We start from the raw sequence: 17,687 nt of genomic DNA, 5'->3' as shown, positions 1-17,687 counted from the left end.
AAATTCATTTCTTTCATATTGGCAAGAGTCCATGAGGTCCACCCTTTTTATGGTGGTTATGATTTTTTTGTATAAAGCACAATTATTCCAATTCCTTGTTGATTCTTTCGCTCCTTTCTTATCACCCCACCTCTTGGCTATTCGTTAAACTGAATTGTGGGTGTGGTGGGGGGTGTATTTATAGGCAATTTGAGGTTTGTGAAACTTTGCCCCTCCTGGTAGGAATGTATATCCCATACGTCACTAGCTCATGGACTCTTACCAATATGAAAGAAATGAATTCATCAGGTAAGTTCTTACATAAGTTATGTTTTCTGTTTTATGGGGCATTTGCTTGAGGGTTCTTTGGGGTTGTTTATAACCCACATGGCTTTCAGGCAGGGTTTGTTAGTTTTGTGTAGGCCCCAGCAACATCGATTGAGGTGGGCGGGGCCTACATTTACAAGCAGCAAGCAACTTCTCCTGTGGTCCTGAGAGTCTTCTGAGGGACTAATTGAAGCTTTAAACCCCATATTATCGCTTCCTAAGGGCAGGTAGGGCCACAGCAGAGCTGTGGCAAGGTGCTTTAGAGGGTTTAAACCGGTTTTAGACACTTATCAATCTGTTTTTTTCATTTGGGGGTCTATTGCTTTTTTACTTGTGGTGCAATCCTTCTAAAGCTTAGTGGGTACACTGTTAAAATTTTGGAATTTTTGAAGCAATTTTAACCTGTTTTGCAGTTTGTGTATGCCTTTTTTTCTCAAAGGTACAGTACCGTTTTTGCAAATTGTGTTTTTTTTTCATTAAAGTGTTTTCCAAGCTTGCTTGCTTCATTACTAGCCTGTTAAACATGTCTGACACTGAGGAAACTCATTGTTCAATTTGTTTAGAAGCCATTGTGGAACCCCCTCTAAGAATGTGTCCCAATTGCAATTTAAAGACATATCAGTACAAACAGCATATTTTGACTTATAAGAATTTGGCATTAAATGATTCTCAGACAGAAGTAAATCAGGTTTCGCCATCTAGTTCTTCCCAAGTGTCACAACCAGTTACACCCGCACAAGCGACGCCAAGTACTTCTAGTGCGTCTAATTCTTTCACCTTGCAAGATATGGCTTCAGTTATGAATACTACCCTCACAGAGGTTTTATCTAAACTGCCAGGGTTGCAAGGGAAGCGCAGTAGCTCTGGGTTAAGAACAAATGCTGAGCCTTCTGACACTTTAGTAGCCGTATCCGATATTCCCTCACAATGTTCTGAGGTAGGGATGAGGGATTTGCTGTCTGAGGGAGAGATTTCTGATTCAGGAAAGATGTTCCCTCAGACAGATTCAGATATGACGGCATTTAAATTTAAGCTAGAGCACCTCCGTTTATTGCTCAGGGAGGTTTTAGCTACTCTGGATGATTGTGACCCTATTGTCATTCCAGAGAAATTGTGTAAAATGGACAAATATTTAGAGGTTCCTGTTTACACTGATGTTTTTCCGGTCCCTAATAGATAGACAAGGTATTCCATTCTCTCCCCCTCCTGTTTTTAAGAAAATGTTCCCCATTTCTGACACCATAAAGGACTCATGGCAGATGGTCCCTAAGGTGGAGGGAGCTATTTCTACTCTGGCTAAGCGTACAACTATACCTATTGAAGACAGTTGTGCTTTCATTGATCCTATGGATAAAAAGTTATAGGGTCTGCTAAAGAAAATTTTTGTTCATCAGGGTTTTCTTCTTCAACTTATAGCGTGCATTGTTCCGGTAACCTCTGCAGCTGCTTTTTGGTTTGAGGCTCTAGAAGAGGCTCTTCAGATGGAGACCCCACTAGATGATATTTTGGACAGAATTAAGGCCCTTAAGTTGGCTAATTCTTTTATTACAGACGCCGCTTTTCATCTTGCTAAGTTAGTGGCAAAGAATTCAGGTTTTGCCATTTTAGCGCGAAGAGCGTTATGGCTTAAGTCCTGGTCAGCTGATGTGTCATCTAAATCTAAGCTTTTGACCAACCCTTTCAAAGGTAAGACCCTATTCGGGCCTGCACTGAAAGAGATCATTTTAGACATCACTGGAGGGAAGGGTCATGCCCTCCCTCAAGATAAGTCAAATTAAACAAGGACCAAACAAAATCATTTTCGTTCCTTTCGAAACTTCAATGGTGGTCCCGCTTCCTCTTCCCCTGCTGCAAAGCAAGAGGGGAACTTTGCTCAATCCAAGCCAACCTGGAGACCCAACCAGGCTTGGAACAAGGGTAAACAGGCCAAAAAGCCGACTGCTGCCACTAAGACAGCATGAAGGGGTAGCCCCTGATCCGGGACCGGATCAAATAGGGGGCAGACTTATCTCTTTGCTCAGGCCTGGGCAAGAGACGTTCAGGACTCCTGGGCCATAGAAATTGTAACCCAGGGGTATCTCCTAGATTTCAAAGATTCTCCTCCAAGGGGGAGGTTCCATCTTTCTCAATTGTCTGTAAACCAGACAAAAAGAGAGGCGTTCTTACGCTGTGTAGAAGACCTTTTTACCATGGGAGTGATCTGCCCAGTTCCGAAAACAGAACAGGGGCAAGGTTTCTACGCCAATCTGCTTGTGGTTCCCAAAAAAAAGGGAACCTTCAGACCAATTCTAGATCTCAAGATCCTAAACCAAAACCTAAGAGTTCCATCCTTCAAGATGGAGACCATTCGGACTATTTTACCAATGATCCAGGAGGGTCAATTTATGACTACCGTGGATCTAAAGGATGCGTATCTACACATTCCTATCCACAAAGATCACCAGTTCCTCAGGTTTGCCTTTCTGGACAGGCATTACCAGTTTGTGCCTCTTCCCTTCAGGTTGGCCACGACGCCAAGAATCTTCACAAAGGTGCTAGGGTCCCTTCTGGCGGTCCTAAGGCCGAGGGGCATAGCAGTGGCGCCTTATCTAGACATCTTAATTCAAGCGTCGACTTTCCAACTTGCCTAGTCTCACACGGACTTAGTGTTGGTCTTTCTAAGATCTCATGGGTGGAAGGTGAACATGAAAAAGATTTCTCTTATTCCTCTCACAAGAGTTCCATTCCTGGGAACTCTGAGATTCGGTGGACATGAAAATATTTCTGACGGAGGTCGGGAAATCAAAGATTTTAACCACCTGCCGAGCTCTTCATTCCATTCCTCAGCCGTCAGTGGCTCAGTGTATGGAGGTTATCGGACTTATGGTAGCGGCAATGGACATAGTTCCGTTTGCTCGCTTGCATGCTCAAACAGTGGAATGGGGATTATGCAGATTTATCTCATCAGATAAATCTGGATCAAGAGACCAGAGACTCTCTTCTTTGGTGGTTGTCACATGATCACCTGTCCACGGGAATGTGTTTCTGCAGGCCAGCATGGATTATTGTGACGACGGACGCCAGCCTACTGGGCTGGGGTGCAGTCTGGAATTCCCTGAAAGCACAGGGTTTGTGGACTCAGGAGGAGGCCCTCCTACCTATAAATTTTCTGGAATTAAGAGCGATATTCAATGCTCTTCAGGCGTGGCCTCAGCTGGCTTCGGCCGGATTCATCAGGTTTCAGTCGGACAACATCACGACTGTAGCTTATATCAATCATCGGGGAATAAGGAGTTCCATGGCGATGATAGAAGTTTCCAGGATAATCCGATGGGCAGAGATTCACTCTTGCCATATATCAGCGATCTATATCCCAGGGGTGGAGAACTGGGAGGCAGATTTTATAAGTCGTCAGACTTTTCATCCGGGGGAGTGGGAGCTCCATCCGGAGGTGTTTGCTCAACTGATTCAGCTATGGGGCACACCAGAATTTTATCTGATGGCATCTCGTCAGAACGCCAAACTTCCTCGTTACGGATCCAGGTCAAGGGATCCTCAGGCAGTACTGATAGATGCTCTAGCAGTACCCTGGTCGTTCAACCTGGCTTATGTGTTTCCACCATTCCCTCTCCTTCCACGTCTGATTGCCAGAATCAAACAGGAGAGCGCTTCGGTGATTTTGATAGTGCCTGCGTGGCCACGCAGGACTTGGTATGCAGACCTGTTTGACATGTCATCTCTGCCACCATGGACTCTGCCACTGAGACGGGACCTTTTGATTCAAGGTCCATTCAAGCATCCAAATCTAATTTCTCTGCAACTGACTGCTTGGAGATTGAATGCTTGATTTTATCAAAGCGGGGTTTCTCTGAGTCGGTCATAGATACCTTGATTCAGGCTCGAAAGCCTGTCACCAGGAAGATCTATCATAAGATATGGCGTAAATATCTTTTTTGGTGTGAATCCAAAGGCTACTCATGGAGTAAGATCAGGATTCCTAGGATTTTCTCTTTTCCTCAAGAACGATTGGAGAAAGGATTGTCCGCTAGTTCCTTAAAGGGACAGATATCTGCTTTGTCTATTCTGTTGCACAAGTGTCTGGCAGATGTCCCAGACGTTCTGGCTTTTTGTCAGGCTTTAGTTAGAATTAAGCCTGTGTTTAAACCTGTTGCTCCGTCATGGAGTCTCAATTTAGTTCTTAAAGTTCTTCAGGGGGTTCCGTTTGAACCCATGCATTCCATAGATATTAAGCTTCTATCTTGGAAAGTTCTGTTTCTGAACTATCTGCATTACAATGTGACTCGCCTTATCTTGTTTTCCATGCTGATAAGGTGGTTTTGCGTACCAAACCTGGGTTCCTCCCTAAGGTTGTTTCTAACAGGAATATCAATCAGGAAATTGTTGTTCCTTCTCTGTGTCCTAATCCTTCTTCTAAGAAGGACCGTCTGTTGCACAACTTGGACGTGATTCGTGCCTTGAAGTTTTATTTGCAGGCAACCAAAGATTTTCGCCAATCATCTTCTTTGTTGTCTATGTTGGAAAGCGTAGAGGTCAAAAGGCTACGGCTACCTCTTTGCTTTTGGCTGAAAAGCATCATCCGTTTGGCTTATGAGACTGCTGGACAGCAGCCTCCTAAAAGAATTACAGCTCACTCCACTAGAGCGGTGACTTCCACATGGGCTTTTAAAAATGATGCTTCTGTTGAACAGATTTGTAAGGCTGCGACTTGGTCTTCGCTTCATACCTTTTCCAAATTTTACAAATTTGATACTTTTGCTTCTTCGGAGGCTATTTTTGTGAGAAAGGTTTTGCAAGCAGTGGTGCCTTCCGTTTAGGTTCCTGTCTTGTCCCTCCCTTCATCCGTGTCCTAAAGCTTTGATATTGGTATCCCACAAGTTAGGATGAATCCGTGGACTCGGTACATCTTGCAAAAGAAAACAGAATTTATGCTTACCTGATAAATTTCTTTCTTTTGCGATGTACCGAGTCCACGGCCCACCCTGTCTATTCAAGACAGATAGTATTTTTTTATGTAAACTTCAGTCACCTCTGCTCCTTATAGTTTCTCCTTTTTGTTCCTTGGCCTTCGGTCGAATGACTGGGGGGTGGAGTTAAAGGGGGAGCTATATAGACAGCTCTGCTGTGGTGCTCTCTTTGCTACTTCCTGTCAGGAAGGACAATATCCCACAAGTTAGGATGAATCCGTGGACTCGGTACATCGCAAAAGAAAGAAATTTATCAGGTAAGCATAAATTCTGTTTTTCCTCTGTATTAGAAGGTGCTTCTCTTGAGCCATTGATATCGACTATTATCTTGGAAAGTACTCTTATCAGCAATCTCTTCAGCAAAGAGAGTTTCTGAGTTGTCAGCCTTGTTTTGTGATTCTTCATTTCTTATTCACAAGATGAAGACTATACTTTGTACTAAATATGATTTTCTTCCTAAGGAAAATGGCAATCAATAGAGTAGTTCTTCATTGTGTTCAGATCATGCTAACTCTATGTAGCGGATATTACATAATTTTGATGTAGTCAACGCTTTGAAGTTCTATCTCCAAGCTAATAAAAGATTTCAGACAAACTTTGTTTTTTTTCACTACTGAGTCTAGTAAGAGACAGAAAGCTACTGTCTAGCATCTTGACTCATAAAAAGTGATTCAAGGCTTTCTTGAAGCAAGAGAGTCGCCTCCTCAGAGTATTACAGCTCCTTCTACATGACCATTTGCAATATCATGACTTTTTTTTTTTTAAATTGTGAATATTTGGAGCAGATTTGCAAGCTTCAACATAACATGTCTTCTCTGCATACTTTTTTCAGTTTATCGATTTGAGAGTTTATTTTTATTTATTTTTTGAAAAGAAAAATGCAGTGTCGGCTAAATAAGAACTACTAAAAAAAATTGTCCCACCCTTTCCGTAACATAGACAATCTATCTTCTTGGGTATGAATCCCATATGTTATGGATAACTGTGGATCATCATCATTTTACAAAAAAACAATTTATGCTTACCTGATAAATAATTTTCTTTCGGATTGATGATGGTCCAGAGGCCCCACCCATTCAGTTTTTGTGCTACTGTTCTAATGACACCTCTACTGACCCTGCTTTATCTTTTCTACCTATAGGTTTCCTATTCTCTACTCTGCTATTAGTTAAACTAAGAGAGAGAGAGAGGTGGGAGGGATTTTAAGCTCTGATATGGGTTCTTGACCTCCTAGTGGCGGTAAATATATCCCATATGTTAAACTAAGAGAGAGAGAGAGGTGGGAGGGATTTTAAGCTCTGATATGGGTTCTTGACCTCCTAGTGGCGGTAAATATATCCCATATGTTATGGAGGACTGTGGACCTTATTCATTCGTAAAGAAAATAATTTATGCGGTAAGCATACATTTTTGTTTATTAAATGTATCTTTCTTTCATGTAATTAGCAAGAGTCCATGATCTAGTGACGTATGGGATATACATTCCTACCAGGAGGGGCAAAGTTTCCCAAACCTTAAAATGCCTATAAATACACCCCTCACCACACCCACAATTCAGTTTTACAAACTTTTCCTCCCATGGAGGTGGTGAAGTAAGTTTGTGCTAGATTTCTACGTTGATATGCGCTTTGCAGCAGGCTGAAGCCCGGTTTTCCTCTCAGAGTGCAGTGATTGTCAGAGGGATGTGAAGAGAGTATTGCCTATTTGAATACCATGGTCTTCCTCTAGGGGATCTATTTCATAGGTTCTCTGTTATCGGTTGTAGAGATTTCTTCTCCTACCTCCCTTTTCAGAAAGATATTTCAAAAACTGTTCCTGTATCAGAAAATACTGAGGGATTCCTGATGACTGATATCAGTCCTACCAAAGCTAAGTTAATTTATTTTAATGTTATGAATGTTTATCTTTAGCTATGGTTTGTAATAAGTTTTTATGATAAACTTTTACATGCAGAGTCCATTAGTATTTATGCATTATCTATTGCTATTCTTTTTACATCTTATGTACAAGATATACTTAGGAATTTATAAGAATATTTTTCTGATTCTATTATAAAGGCTTTGTCTGCTATCCCGCCTTCTAATAACATTTTTAGGTCTTTTTTAAACTTCTCATTTAGTTGATGAAGTTTCAAATGACCAACAACATACTGAATTATCCTTCTCTGATGGTGTTTTTTCTCATTCAGAATATTCTTCATCAGATATTGACACTAACAAATCTACTTGAAAAGGTGTTGATTATTTTGGATATTGAAGTAACTAGTTCTTTTGATTTTAAGACTAGCTAACATTTTAATTCTGCTTATTAACCTTCTGTTTCTTCAGAGGTTTTTTTCCAGTTCCTGATACTAGGGAATGGAGTAGGCCGGGAATTTCTTTTATTCCTTCTTTAAGGTTTTTAAATTGTATCCTTTGCCGGCAGTTAGTTTTAAGTTTTGAGGAATATCACCCAAGTTAATGGGGCTATCTCTACTCTTGCTAAACATACTACTATTCCTATAGCAAATAGTATTTATTTTTTTCCTTGGGAAACTTGTATCTTATTTAAGGAAAATTATTTATTTTCAGGTACTTTTCTTAGACCTGTAATTTATTTGGCTGATGTTGCAACTGCTTTAACTTTCTGGTTGGATACTTTAGTGCAACAAGTATCGGATTATGATTTGTTTAGCATTGTTAAGTTGATCAACATGCTAATAATTTCATTTGTGTCATCATTTTTTTGATATTTTCGCAAATGAGGTTTAATCTATGTCTTTAGCTATTTTAGCTAGAAGAACTTTGTGATTTCAATCTTGGAATGCTAATTTGATTTCTAAATTCCATATTTCTTTTTTTCCAAGGTAATCAATTATTTGGTTCACAATTGGATTCAATTCTTCAACTGTTACTCTGGGCTTCAAGATTGAGTTCTAAGGCTAAATTTTAAGCTTTTATTAGTTTTTGTTGTTCTTACTAAGGAACGGGATTCTAAATTCTTCCCCAAGTAACATATTTATAATTGGAAGTTTTCTTCATTCAATTTAAGCCATTTATAAAATCAAAGTCAGCTCCCCAAATTTGCATGTAGGTGCAGTTCTTATTCCAGCTTAGCTGGTAAGGGGCAGGTTAAGACTTTTTTTAAAAATGTGTTTGGTTCAATTCGGTCCAAACTTCTTAGATTTGGATACAGAATAGGATTCAGAGTAAAACCGTCTGTGAGAAGTAATTTTTTCTCCAACATATTCCAGCTATTCCAGTAAGGCTCACACTTTCCTGAAGTGTGTTTCAGTCCTGTATGTATTGGGTACTTGTGAAGCGCGGCTGGTCACCAGTTGGGGCTCAAGGCGCTGCTCAGACCTGGAGTTTTCTGGGGTATTTATACCAGTTCCTTTTTAGGAACAGGGTTTGGGGGTTTTATTCAAAACTATTCATTATCCCAAAGATAGAAAATCTTTTTGAATTGTCATATAAGTATACCATCTTTTAGAATGGTGTTTATATGGTCTATTCTGCCTTTTTGGTCAGTGATGGCATTATTTGTTTACAATATATACAATAGATGCATATCTTCATTTTCTGTTTTCATTCGGATTATTTTAATTTTCTGAGATTCTCTTTTTTTGACAAGCATTACCAATTTGTTGCTTTTCCTTCTGGTCTAGCGACAGCTCTAAGAATCTTTTCAAGGTTCTCAGTGTTTCCTTATTTGGACGGTCTCGTGGTACTGGCTCAGTCTTTTCGTTCTGCAGAATCTCATATGATTCAACTTTTGTTGTTTCTTTAAGACATGGTTAGAGGATCTTTTTATCAAAAGCTCCTTGATTCCTCAGACAAGGGTCACCTTTTTTTAGGTTTCCAGATAGATTGTGTCAATGTCTTTGTCTCTAGCAGACAAGTGACAATTTTATTGGGTTCTGTTTGTCGGAACCTTCAGTCTCTATTATTTCCTTCAGTTGCTATATGCATGGAAGTTTTTGGTATTATGGCTGCAGCATTGGATTCGATTCCCTTTGCTCATTTTCATAAGAAACTTTTCCAGTTTTTTATACTGAATTAATGGTGCAGGGATTCTAGGATATCACTTTTTATATCTTTGAATCCCAATGTTCAACTACCTTTGATTTGGTGGTTAGATCACCATCATATAGTTCTACGGGTCTCTTAGGTTCATTCAACCTGGACCATGATCACTACAGATGCGAGTCTTTTAGGTTGGGAGGCTGTCTGGGGGATATCTGTCAGCGCAAGGGGTTTGGAAATCTCAGGAGGCGAGATTACCAATCGATATTTTGGAACTCCGTGCATTTTTCAGAATTCTTCAGTTTTGGCTTTTTTTTGAAGAAAGAGACGTTTATTGTTTTTCAGACAGACAATGTCACAATGTCACAACTGTGGCGTATGTCCTTAGGCTGTGAAAGAAGTATATCGGATACTTGCTTGGGCTAAATCCAGCTCCTGTCTAATTTCTGTGGTCCATATCCCAGGTTTAGACAATTGGGAAGCGGATTATCTCTGTCAATCAAGCTTTACATCCGGGAGAATGGTCTCTTTACCCAGATGTGTTTTTTCAAATTGTTCAGATGTGTGGGCTTCCAGAAATAGATCTGATGGCATCTCATCGAAACAAGGATCTTCACAGGGGCCTATTCAGGTCCGGGATCCTCTGGCGGAAGCAGTGTATGCATTGACACTTCCTAGGAGTTATCAATCTGCCTATATTTTTTCGCCTCTGGTTCTTCTTTTTAGAGTGATTTTCAAAATCATCAGGGAGCAATCTTTTGTGTTGCTGGTGGCTCCAGCATGGCCGCACAGCTTTTGGTATATGGTTCTTGTTCGGATGTCCAGTTGCCAATCTTGGTCACTTCCATTAAGGCCAGACCTTTATATCTTAACATTCATTTTTTTCCATCAGGAACTCAAATTATTAATTTGATGGTATGGAGATTTAACGCTTAGTACTTAGTCATAGAAGCTTCTCTGACTCAGTAATTAATACTATGTTGCAGGCTCGTAAATCTTTGTCTAGTAAGATTTATTATCGAGTTTGAAAGATTTACATCTCTTGATGCTCTTTTCATAAATTCTCTTGGCATTCTTTTAGAATTCCTAGGATTTTATAGTTTCTTCAGGATGGTTTAGATAAGGGTTTTTGTCTGCAAGTTCCTTGCAAGGACAAATCTCTGCTTTTTCTGTGCTGTTTTCACAGAAAAATTTGCTAATCTTTCTGTTGTTCATTGTTTTGTTCAGGCTTTGGTTCGTATCAAGTCTGTCATTTAAGCCAATTTCTCCTCCTTGGAGTCTTAATTTGGTTCTGAGGGCTTTACAGGCTCTTCCGTTTGAGCATATGCTTTCTTTGGACATTTAAATTACTTTCATGGAAAGTATTGTTCCTTTTAGACATTTCTTCAACTAGAACAGTTTTTGAATTATCTGCTCTTTCTTGTGAGTCTCCTTTTTTCTGATTTTTCATCAGGATAAGGTGGTTTTGCTGTCTTCTTTTCAATTTTTACCTAAAGTTGTGAATTTTAACAACATTAGTAGAGGAATTATTGTCCTTTCCTTGTGTCCTAATACTAAGAATTCTTTGGAGAGATTCTTACATTCTTTGGATGTGGTAAGAGTTTTTAAATTATGTTGAAGCTATTCAGATTTCAGAAAGACTTCTAGTCTATTTGTTATCTTTTCTGGTTTTAGGAAAGGTCAGAAGGCTTCTGCCATTTCTTTGGCATCTTGGTTAAAGCTTTTTGATTCATCTTGCTTATTTGGAGTCAGGTTAATCCCCGCCTCAGAGGATTACGGCTCATTCTACTAGGTCAGTTTCTACTTCCTGGACTTTTAATAATGAAGCTTCTGTTGATCAGATTTGCAAAGCAACGACTTGGTCTTCTTTGCATACTTTTACTAAATTCTACCATTTTGATGTTTTCTCTTCTTCAGAAGCAGTTTTTGGTAGAATAGTACTTCAGGCAGCTGTTTCAGTTTGATTCTTCTGCTTATATCTTCAGTTTTTTTCATTATAAATATTGAGACTTTTGATTTGGGTAGTGGATTAATTTTTCAGAGGAATTGGCTGTCTTTATTTTATCCCTCCCTCTCTAGTGACTCTTGCGTGGAAGTTCCACATCTTGGGTATCTGCTATCCCATACGTCACTAGCTCATGGACTCTTGCTAATTACATGAAATAAAACATAATTTATGTAAGAACTTACCTGATAAATGCATTTCTTTCATATTAGCAAGAGTCCATGAGGCCCACCCTTTTTGTGGTGGTTATAATTTTTTTGTATAAAGCACAATTCTTCCAATTCCTTCATCTGTTAGTGTGGCGCCCTCGAAGTAAATGATCTGTTAGATATCATTATTTTTGTAGTTTTAATGTCTGTTTAATGGCTTAAGCAATGCAGCCTTTGCTTGGCTATGTCTGCTCACAGTAGTAATAGTATAACCCCATATTGGTGCAATAAATTTGACTCTCAGTCTCAGCTCTAGGCTTTGTGTGATGTCTGCCTGGCCTACTTTTTGTGGGAGTTGAAATCTGGATTTTACAGCAAAGCCTTAGACTTGTAGCTAGTTGATCACTATTATGAAAAAAAAGGTTCAAAACTTTTATGGCCGGATATCCAATCTGACGGTTCAAAACTTTACTTATAGAGACAGTCTACACTAGAATTTGTATTGTTTTAAAAGATAGATAATCCCTTTATTACCCATTTCCCAGTTTTGCATAACAAGCAGTTATATAAATATTCTTCTTCCCCTCTGTGATTACCTCCTATCTTAGCATCTTCTAAAAGCCCCCTGATCACATGACTTTTTATTTATTATCTATTGACTTGCATTTTAGCCAATTAGTGCGGTGTTGTGCCGACTCTTAAATAACTTGTTATGAGCACAATGTTATCTATATGGTCCACATGAACTAGCAGTCTCCTGTTGTGAAAAGCAAATAAAAAGCATGTGATAAGAGGCTGTCTGTAGTGACTTAGAAACAGGCAGACATTTAGAAGTTTAAATGTTATAAAGTATATTAATATAACAATGTTCATTGTGCAAAGCTGGGGAATGGGAAGTAAAGACGATATCTATCTTTTTAAACAGTAACAATTTTGGTGTTGACTGTCCCTTTAATAGCTGCAATAGTGGTCTTTTGTGGCCTACTGAATAGTTGGATAACCTTCAGAAAATATCTGAAATGTGTATTGACAGTACACAAGATATCTGTAGTGTGGAACAAACTAATAAATACAAGTGCAGTAGTAGTAGTAGCAATTTGTGGATTATTCCATAGCAAACAGGATTTGGTTTGTTCCCCATTCTGTTTTACATTTCATGCAGATTATTTAGGCTCACCATTCAGTACAACTATGTCTCTGCCATGCTGTGCATGTTCATTGTTTTCTATCACATTTTGTTCACACTTTTTTGTTTTGAGTACAAAATGCTCAGTTTGTACAGTTTTTTTTTTCTGTTTGTTTGCATGTGAATTTAACATTTGTGTTGATGTCCATACTTTTGTGCTTTCATGCCACTTGCAGATGTTTGCATGTATGTGTGTTTTTGCAGCCTATCCAAAGCCTATACGAGGTCACCGTAAAACTGCTTCATTTGGTACTATTCTGGATGTCCCTGAGATCATCATAACAGGTACTGCAGAATGCTAAAATTTAAGCCAAAAATAAATCCTTTCAAATCAATAAAAAAACTTTTTGCTCCAATCATATTTGTTAGATTTTTATCTTTAATTGCGTGTGTAACACATGTATGAGCTATATAAACTAGTTTTATAGAACTATTAATATTTGTTGATTAGGTTGTTTGTATTGATCAACAATTGTTGGACAATCAATAATTTTGGTCAACTATTAGCAACTTGTCTAGCAAAAGGAATATGATTAAAGTTTATCAACTATGGCAATAAGTTTTTGATTAGTGTGAGTTTAGTTATCTATTTTTTTTACGCACTATAAAGTATACAGCTGAGGCCTTTAAGTAAGGGCACTACCGGTGCCTTTAAAATAAGCCCCTAGATTGACTTTTGGGGGCCCCCAGGACACCCATTAATGCCCCCTCTCACTTACCCCCACCAGCTGTCACTGCTAGGCACATCTGAAATTTAGCCTGGTGCAGCTTTGGTCATTTTTAGGGCTTGCAGCTGGGAACTACAATTCTTTTCCAACCTGCCACATGGCCAACAAGGAAAAAGTCTGTTCTCATGCCATGGCAAACTGGACAAAATGCAAAAGTGATGGTATACTCTCATTTACATGTAGCTGCCTAGCTCACTTTTAACTTTTAAACAAAAATGGTTTGATCCAAAAGCTGGGGTGTTTCTTTACTTTCATACACTTGCACCTCTAATCAAAGATTTATAAAACTTCTACTTCTAGATTTCTTCCTCTCACAATGAAGTGCATCTTGCCCACTGCCCCTCCTCATAATTTTTACTATAGCTGTGCTGCTGAACAGCTTGAGTCACGAGTTCAGTGATGAGTGGGATATGTTGTATGAAATTGCTGTGTGGGGATACTGAGCTGGAATCCAAGAACGGCAGGTTCTGGGTTCTTATGCAGCATAACAGGATAAGGGCACAGCACAGGAACAAGTGAATTGTAATGGATGCTGCTTTTTGTACATGGAGTAATTTATTGGCATATTCACCTTTACTTGATGACATCTAGCATACTGCCCATGGCTTTCTCTTACAGGCTGCAGGAGCAGTAGGACACATGGCAACATCAGCAGCTATTCTAGTTTGAACAAAAACAATCTGTTTATTTCAGCATGCAAATTAAAATGGTTAAGTATACCCTTCGTTTAATATGGATGGGGGTATTATAGTTGTCCTTGCTGGAGGAGGACAGGAGGTTGTGTAAAAATATAACACTGCATTATTTGAGTCTTTGGGAACATTTACGTATGTGGCATTTTGGTAGCATTTGACTGATAGGCTGCATGGTCCTGTTACTGAGTCGAGGAGCTGCAGTGCCATAGCTCTGGTTCAGGAATTTAAGGTTGTATGACTGTTATAACAAAATCTCCTATGTTGGCATGTATCTTACAGGGTTATGTGGGCGGCTCTGATGTGGCTGTACTCTTGACGGGGCTGCATGACCATATGGTCTGATCACTGGCTTGCACGCTTTTCTCCTCTTTGTGTTACATGCAACTGAGAACCCAAATTTTTGAATAGGGAAAAAGCAACAGGCACGGGAAATAAGTTGTTACCTAAGCTGTATATGGCTGGTAGAGTATATGCTATATTGTAGCAGATGGTCTGATCTAGGGCCATCATTGTATTGGGAGTGGGAAGCTGGCAGATGTGCACCGTAAGTAATGTGGAGACATCTTATTTGTAAACTACTCTTCCCTTATTACTTTTTACCTGGTAGGGACATCTCACACATGCTTTATTAGTGAACAGGCACATTCTTCACAAATGTGTAATACTTTATTCAGGTCAAGAAAATCTGTTAAAGCAGAAAACTGGCACATTTTATAGAAAATCTTCCTTTTGATGAAACAAATACAATTTCAATGTCCTAAAGTGCAAACCAATGGAACGTGTTAATATAAACTATATAGTGGCCTGTTGTACCATTTAGTGCCAGATTTTCTATTTAAATATCTTACATTCTGTTGGAGTCAAAATGCAATTGATTGGAGCAACAAGTGTTTGATGCTAATTGCTTAATTCCATCCGTTTTTCCTGGCTTACCTTTTTTACTGACTGCATAGTGTAACCAGCAGTTGCAAGGCACCATTATGTTTAATTTGTGCAGATGATTTGGTAATGTCATTTGTTTTCATTTTCCCCTTTTTTGATTATGACCTTTTTTTCTTTCACACCACTAAGCATGTGCTAAATTTGAAATCATTCCTGCTTCTTAACAATGCTGAATATTTCTCTATTTCATTCCTTCTAATGTTGTTTTAATGCTTGTTTGTCAATAAACACTAATTTACTTGTTGTTTACTCCTTTAGATGAGTATTAAGATATATAAATAAAAAGTCTAACTTTATTGACAAATAGATATCGATCATCTTACCACTGCACAACTGTTATCCCTGATATATCCCCCCTACTTACAATTTAGATTGCAAAATACAATGGTTCCCAAACAAAGCAAAGCATTTTACATCTGTGCCATGTTATGGAGTGCAAGATGTGTACTGTATTCTTTCATAGGGCACTGCTTAAATCACATCTACGCTGCAATTAAAAAGAACATTTCTGGCTGCTTTATAGTTTACTAATTTATGAAGTCGAAATTCTTTGGGAAGATGCCACAGCAACTGCTGTAGTGTTTGCTGTAACTAAAACCCACTAGCAGAAAAGTTACGTAATGCACTATTGATGACAAAGAATGCTGAGCATTGTATCAGCTGTTGCTTGAAGCAATCCACTGTTTCCTTTTGAACAGCTGATCTCTTATCTTAAGAAGCTGTATAAACATTACGTAGTCATCATATTCAGAAATTATGTAAAAGAAAGTTATTTTCACAAATATATGCATGTTGAAATCTGCTTTAATTAATGCAGTGATTAATAGAGATGGTCAGATTTTTTACAGTCAGCGTATAATTCTTTCTAGCAGTTGTCTGACAAGAGAATACGCTTAACACATTCTCTGTTATATTAACAAGATGCAATATTTTTTTTATTTATTTTTTTTTTTTAAGAGTTGGGAGTGGCAGGGGCTGTTAGGTTACGGGCTATTTTTGCTTGAGCAGAAATGCTTTGTTTTTTTATTTTAGATTGCAAGGCATGTTTGGCATTTTCCCACTGAAGTAGGCATGGCAAATGCTGTTCAGGGAGATGTTGTATTAGTACAGTTTCCTGCTGGCACATTAGCACAGCAGTCGCGCTGCAGTCTACCCATAACGTAAGTCCCTGGAAATAGTTGCCGTCATTTGCCTTGGACAGCCAGACCCCCTGCCTAAAAATATGTGAAAAAATATGGTGGAGCAGTATTTTTGTATAGTGGGAGTTCATTGTCTCCTTTTTTTTCTTTTAAAATTTGTGTTTTTGATCCCTTTTTGACTGCTTTAAACTTCTTGAGTTAAACTGTTGCAGCTGTCACACTTTTCCCTGTGTTGATCTGCTTCTCTCACACTGTCTATGGACTTGTACAAATTCCAGTCTTCCACAGTTGCCCTTCTTCAATTATGTGTGGGAGCAGCTTTTAGTAAATTATTTTTGTCTGATATCCAGGAGGCAACGGGCAACAGAGGCGAAGATCTGTCCAGGATCTCAGTATTGTTGGAACAGAATCTAGTCAGGTAAGAATTACCATTATTGCCATCAAAACAATATAGTAATCATTTAACTTCCAGAGATAATTTAAGACTGTATACATAATCTTTATATTTTTCCTTTAGTTTGTTTTAAACTGTATAGAGAGCAGAGAGTTAATTAAAATTAGTTTAACAGCTGTATTGTTGAAAGACTGATAATTTAGTGTTAACTGGGATGGCTTAATCATTTACTAATTGATAATATACCTGCTTGTTCATAAAACAAAAATCTATATGTTGCACTGAATTATAGCGGTGTCTTGGAGCAATGTGTATATAATTTGCACTGGACATTGACAGAAGAGCAATGTGATGTGCTTATCTAGATAGATTTAAATGCCATAAAACAAATTGCTAAATAGTTTTCTTTTAAAAAGGACTTAAATAATTTTAAGTTTAGTCTTATTATGTAGTTTTTTAGTATAGACATCTCTATGATTGCTCCAATCTTCTTTTTTTTGTGCCTTCCATATGTTTAGGAAAGCAGAAATAGTAGTAGATCTTCTAGTCCAAGTGTGAGAATGATTACTACCTCAGGACCAACCCCCGACAAGCCTCCACGTGGCCTTCCATGGGTCCCTGATGAATCAACAGGTAATGTGCTTGCATGATTAAAGGGACAGTCAACACCAAAATTGAAAATTGTTATTGTTTAAAAAGACAGTTAACACCTTTACTACCCATTCCCCCGCTTTGCACAACCAACATTGTTATTTTAATATACTTTATAACATTTAAACCTCTACATTTCTGCCTGTTTGTAAGCCACTACAGACAGCCTTTTATCACATGCTTTTTTTATTAGCTTTTCACAACAGGAGACTGCTAATTCATGTGGGCCATATAGATAACATTGTTCTCATGTTTGTGGTGTTGTGGATTACACTGCACTAATTGGCTAAAATGCAAGTCAATAGATAATACATAGCCCTGTGATCAGGGGGCTGTCAAGAGGCTTAGATACAAGGTAATCACAGAGGTAAAAAGTATATTAATATAACAGTGTTGCTTATGCAAAACTGGGGAATGGGTAATAAAGGGGGATATATATATATATATTATATATATATATATATATATATTATATATATATATATATTATATATATATATATATATATATATATATATATATAT

General features: G+C 38.4%; 1 protein-coding gene across 2 annotated transcripts in view; it reads left to right on the top strand.

Annotated features, from left to right (window-relative positions):
* The window catches only part of MAP3K7 (mitogen-activated protein kinase kinase kinase 7), a 467,450-nt gene that overhangs the window by 412,644 nt on the left and 37,119 nt on the right, over nt 1-17,687 (top strand). The window contains exons 12-14 of one of the 2 annotated variants that reach the window (XM_053710551.1): nt 12,819-12,899; nt 16,469-16,536; nt 17,031-17,145. In XM_053710551.1, coding sequence (XP_053566526.1) covers nt 12,819-12,899; nt 16,469-16,536; nt 17,031-17,145 — 264 coding nt within the window. The remainder of the gene's footprint in view (nt 1-12,818; nt 12,900-16,468; nt 16,537-17,030; nt 17,146-17,687) is intronic. The other variant, XM_053710552.1, reaches the window with a different exon arrangement.

Source organism: Bombina bombina, chromosome 4 (genome assembly GCF_027579735.1).
Source record: "Bombina bombina isolate aBomBom1 chromosome 4, aBomBom1.pri, whole genome shotgun sequence".
NCBI classification, from domain to species: domain Eukaryota; kingdom Metazoa; phylum Chordata; class Amphibia; order Anura; family Bombinatoridae; genus Bombina; species Bombina bombina.
The sequence above is the reverse complement of the archived record's forward strand: the minus strand, read 5'-3'. Positions and strand labels throughout refer to the sequence as shown.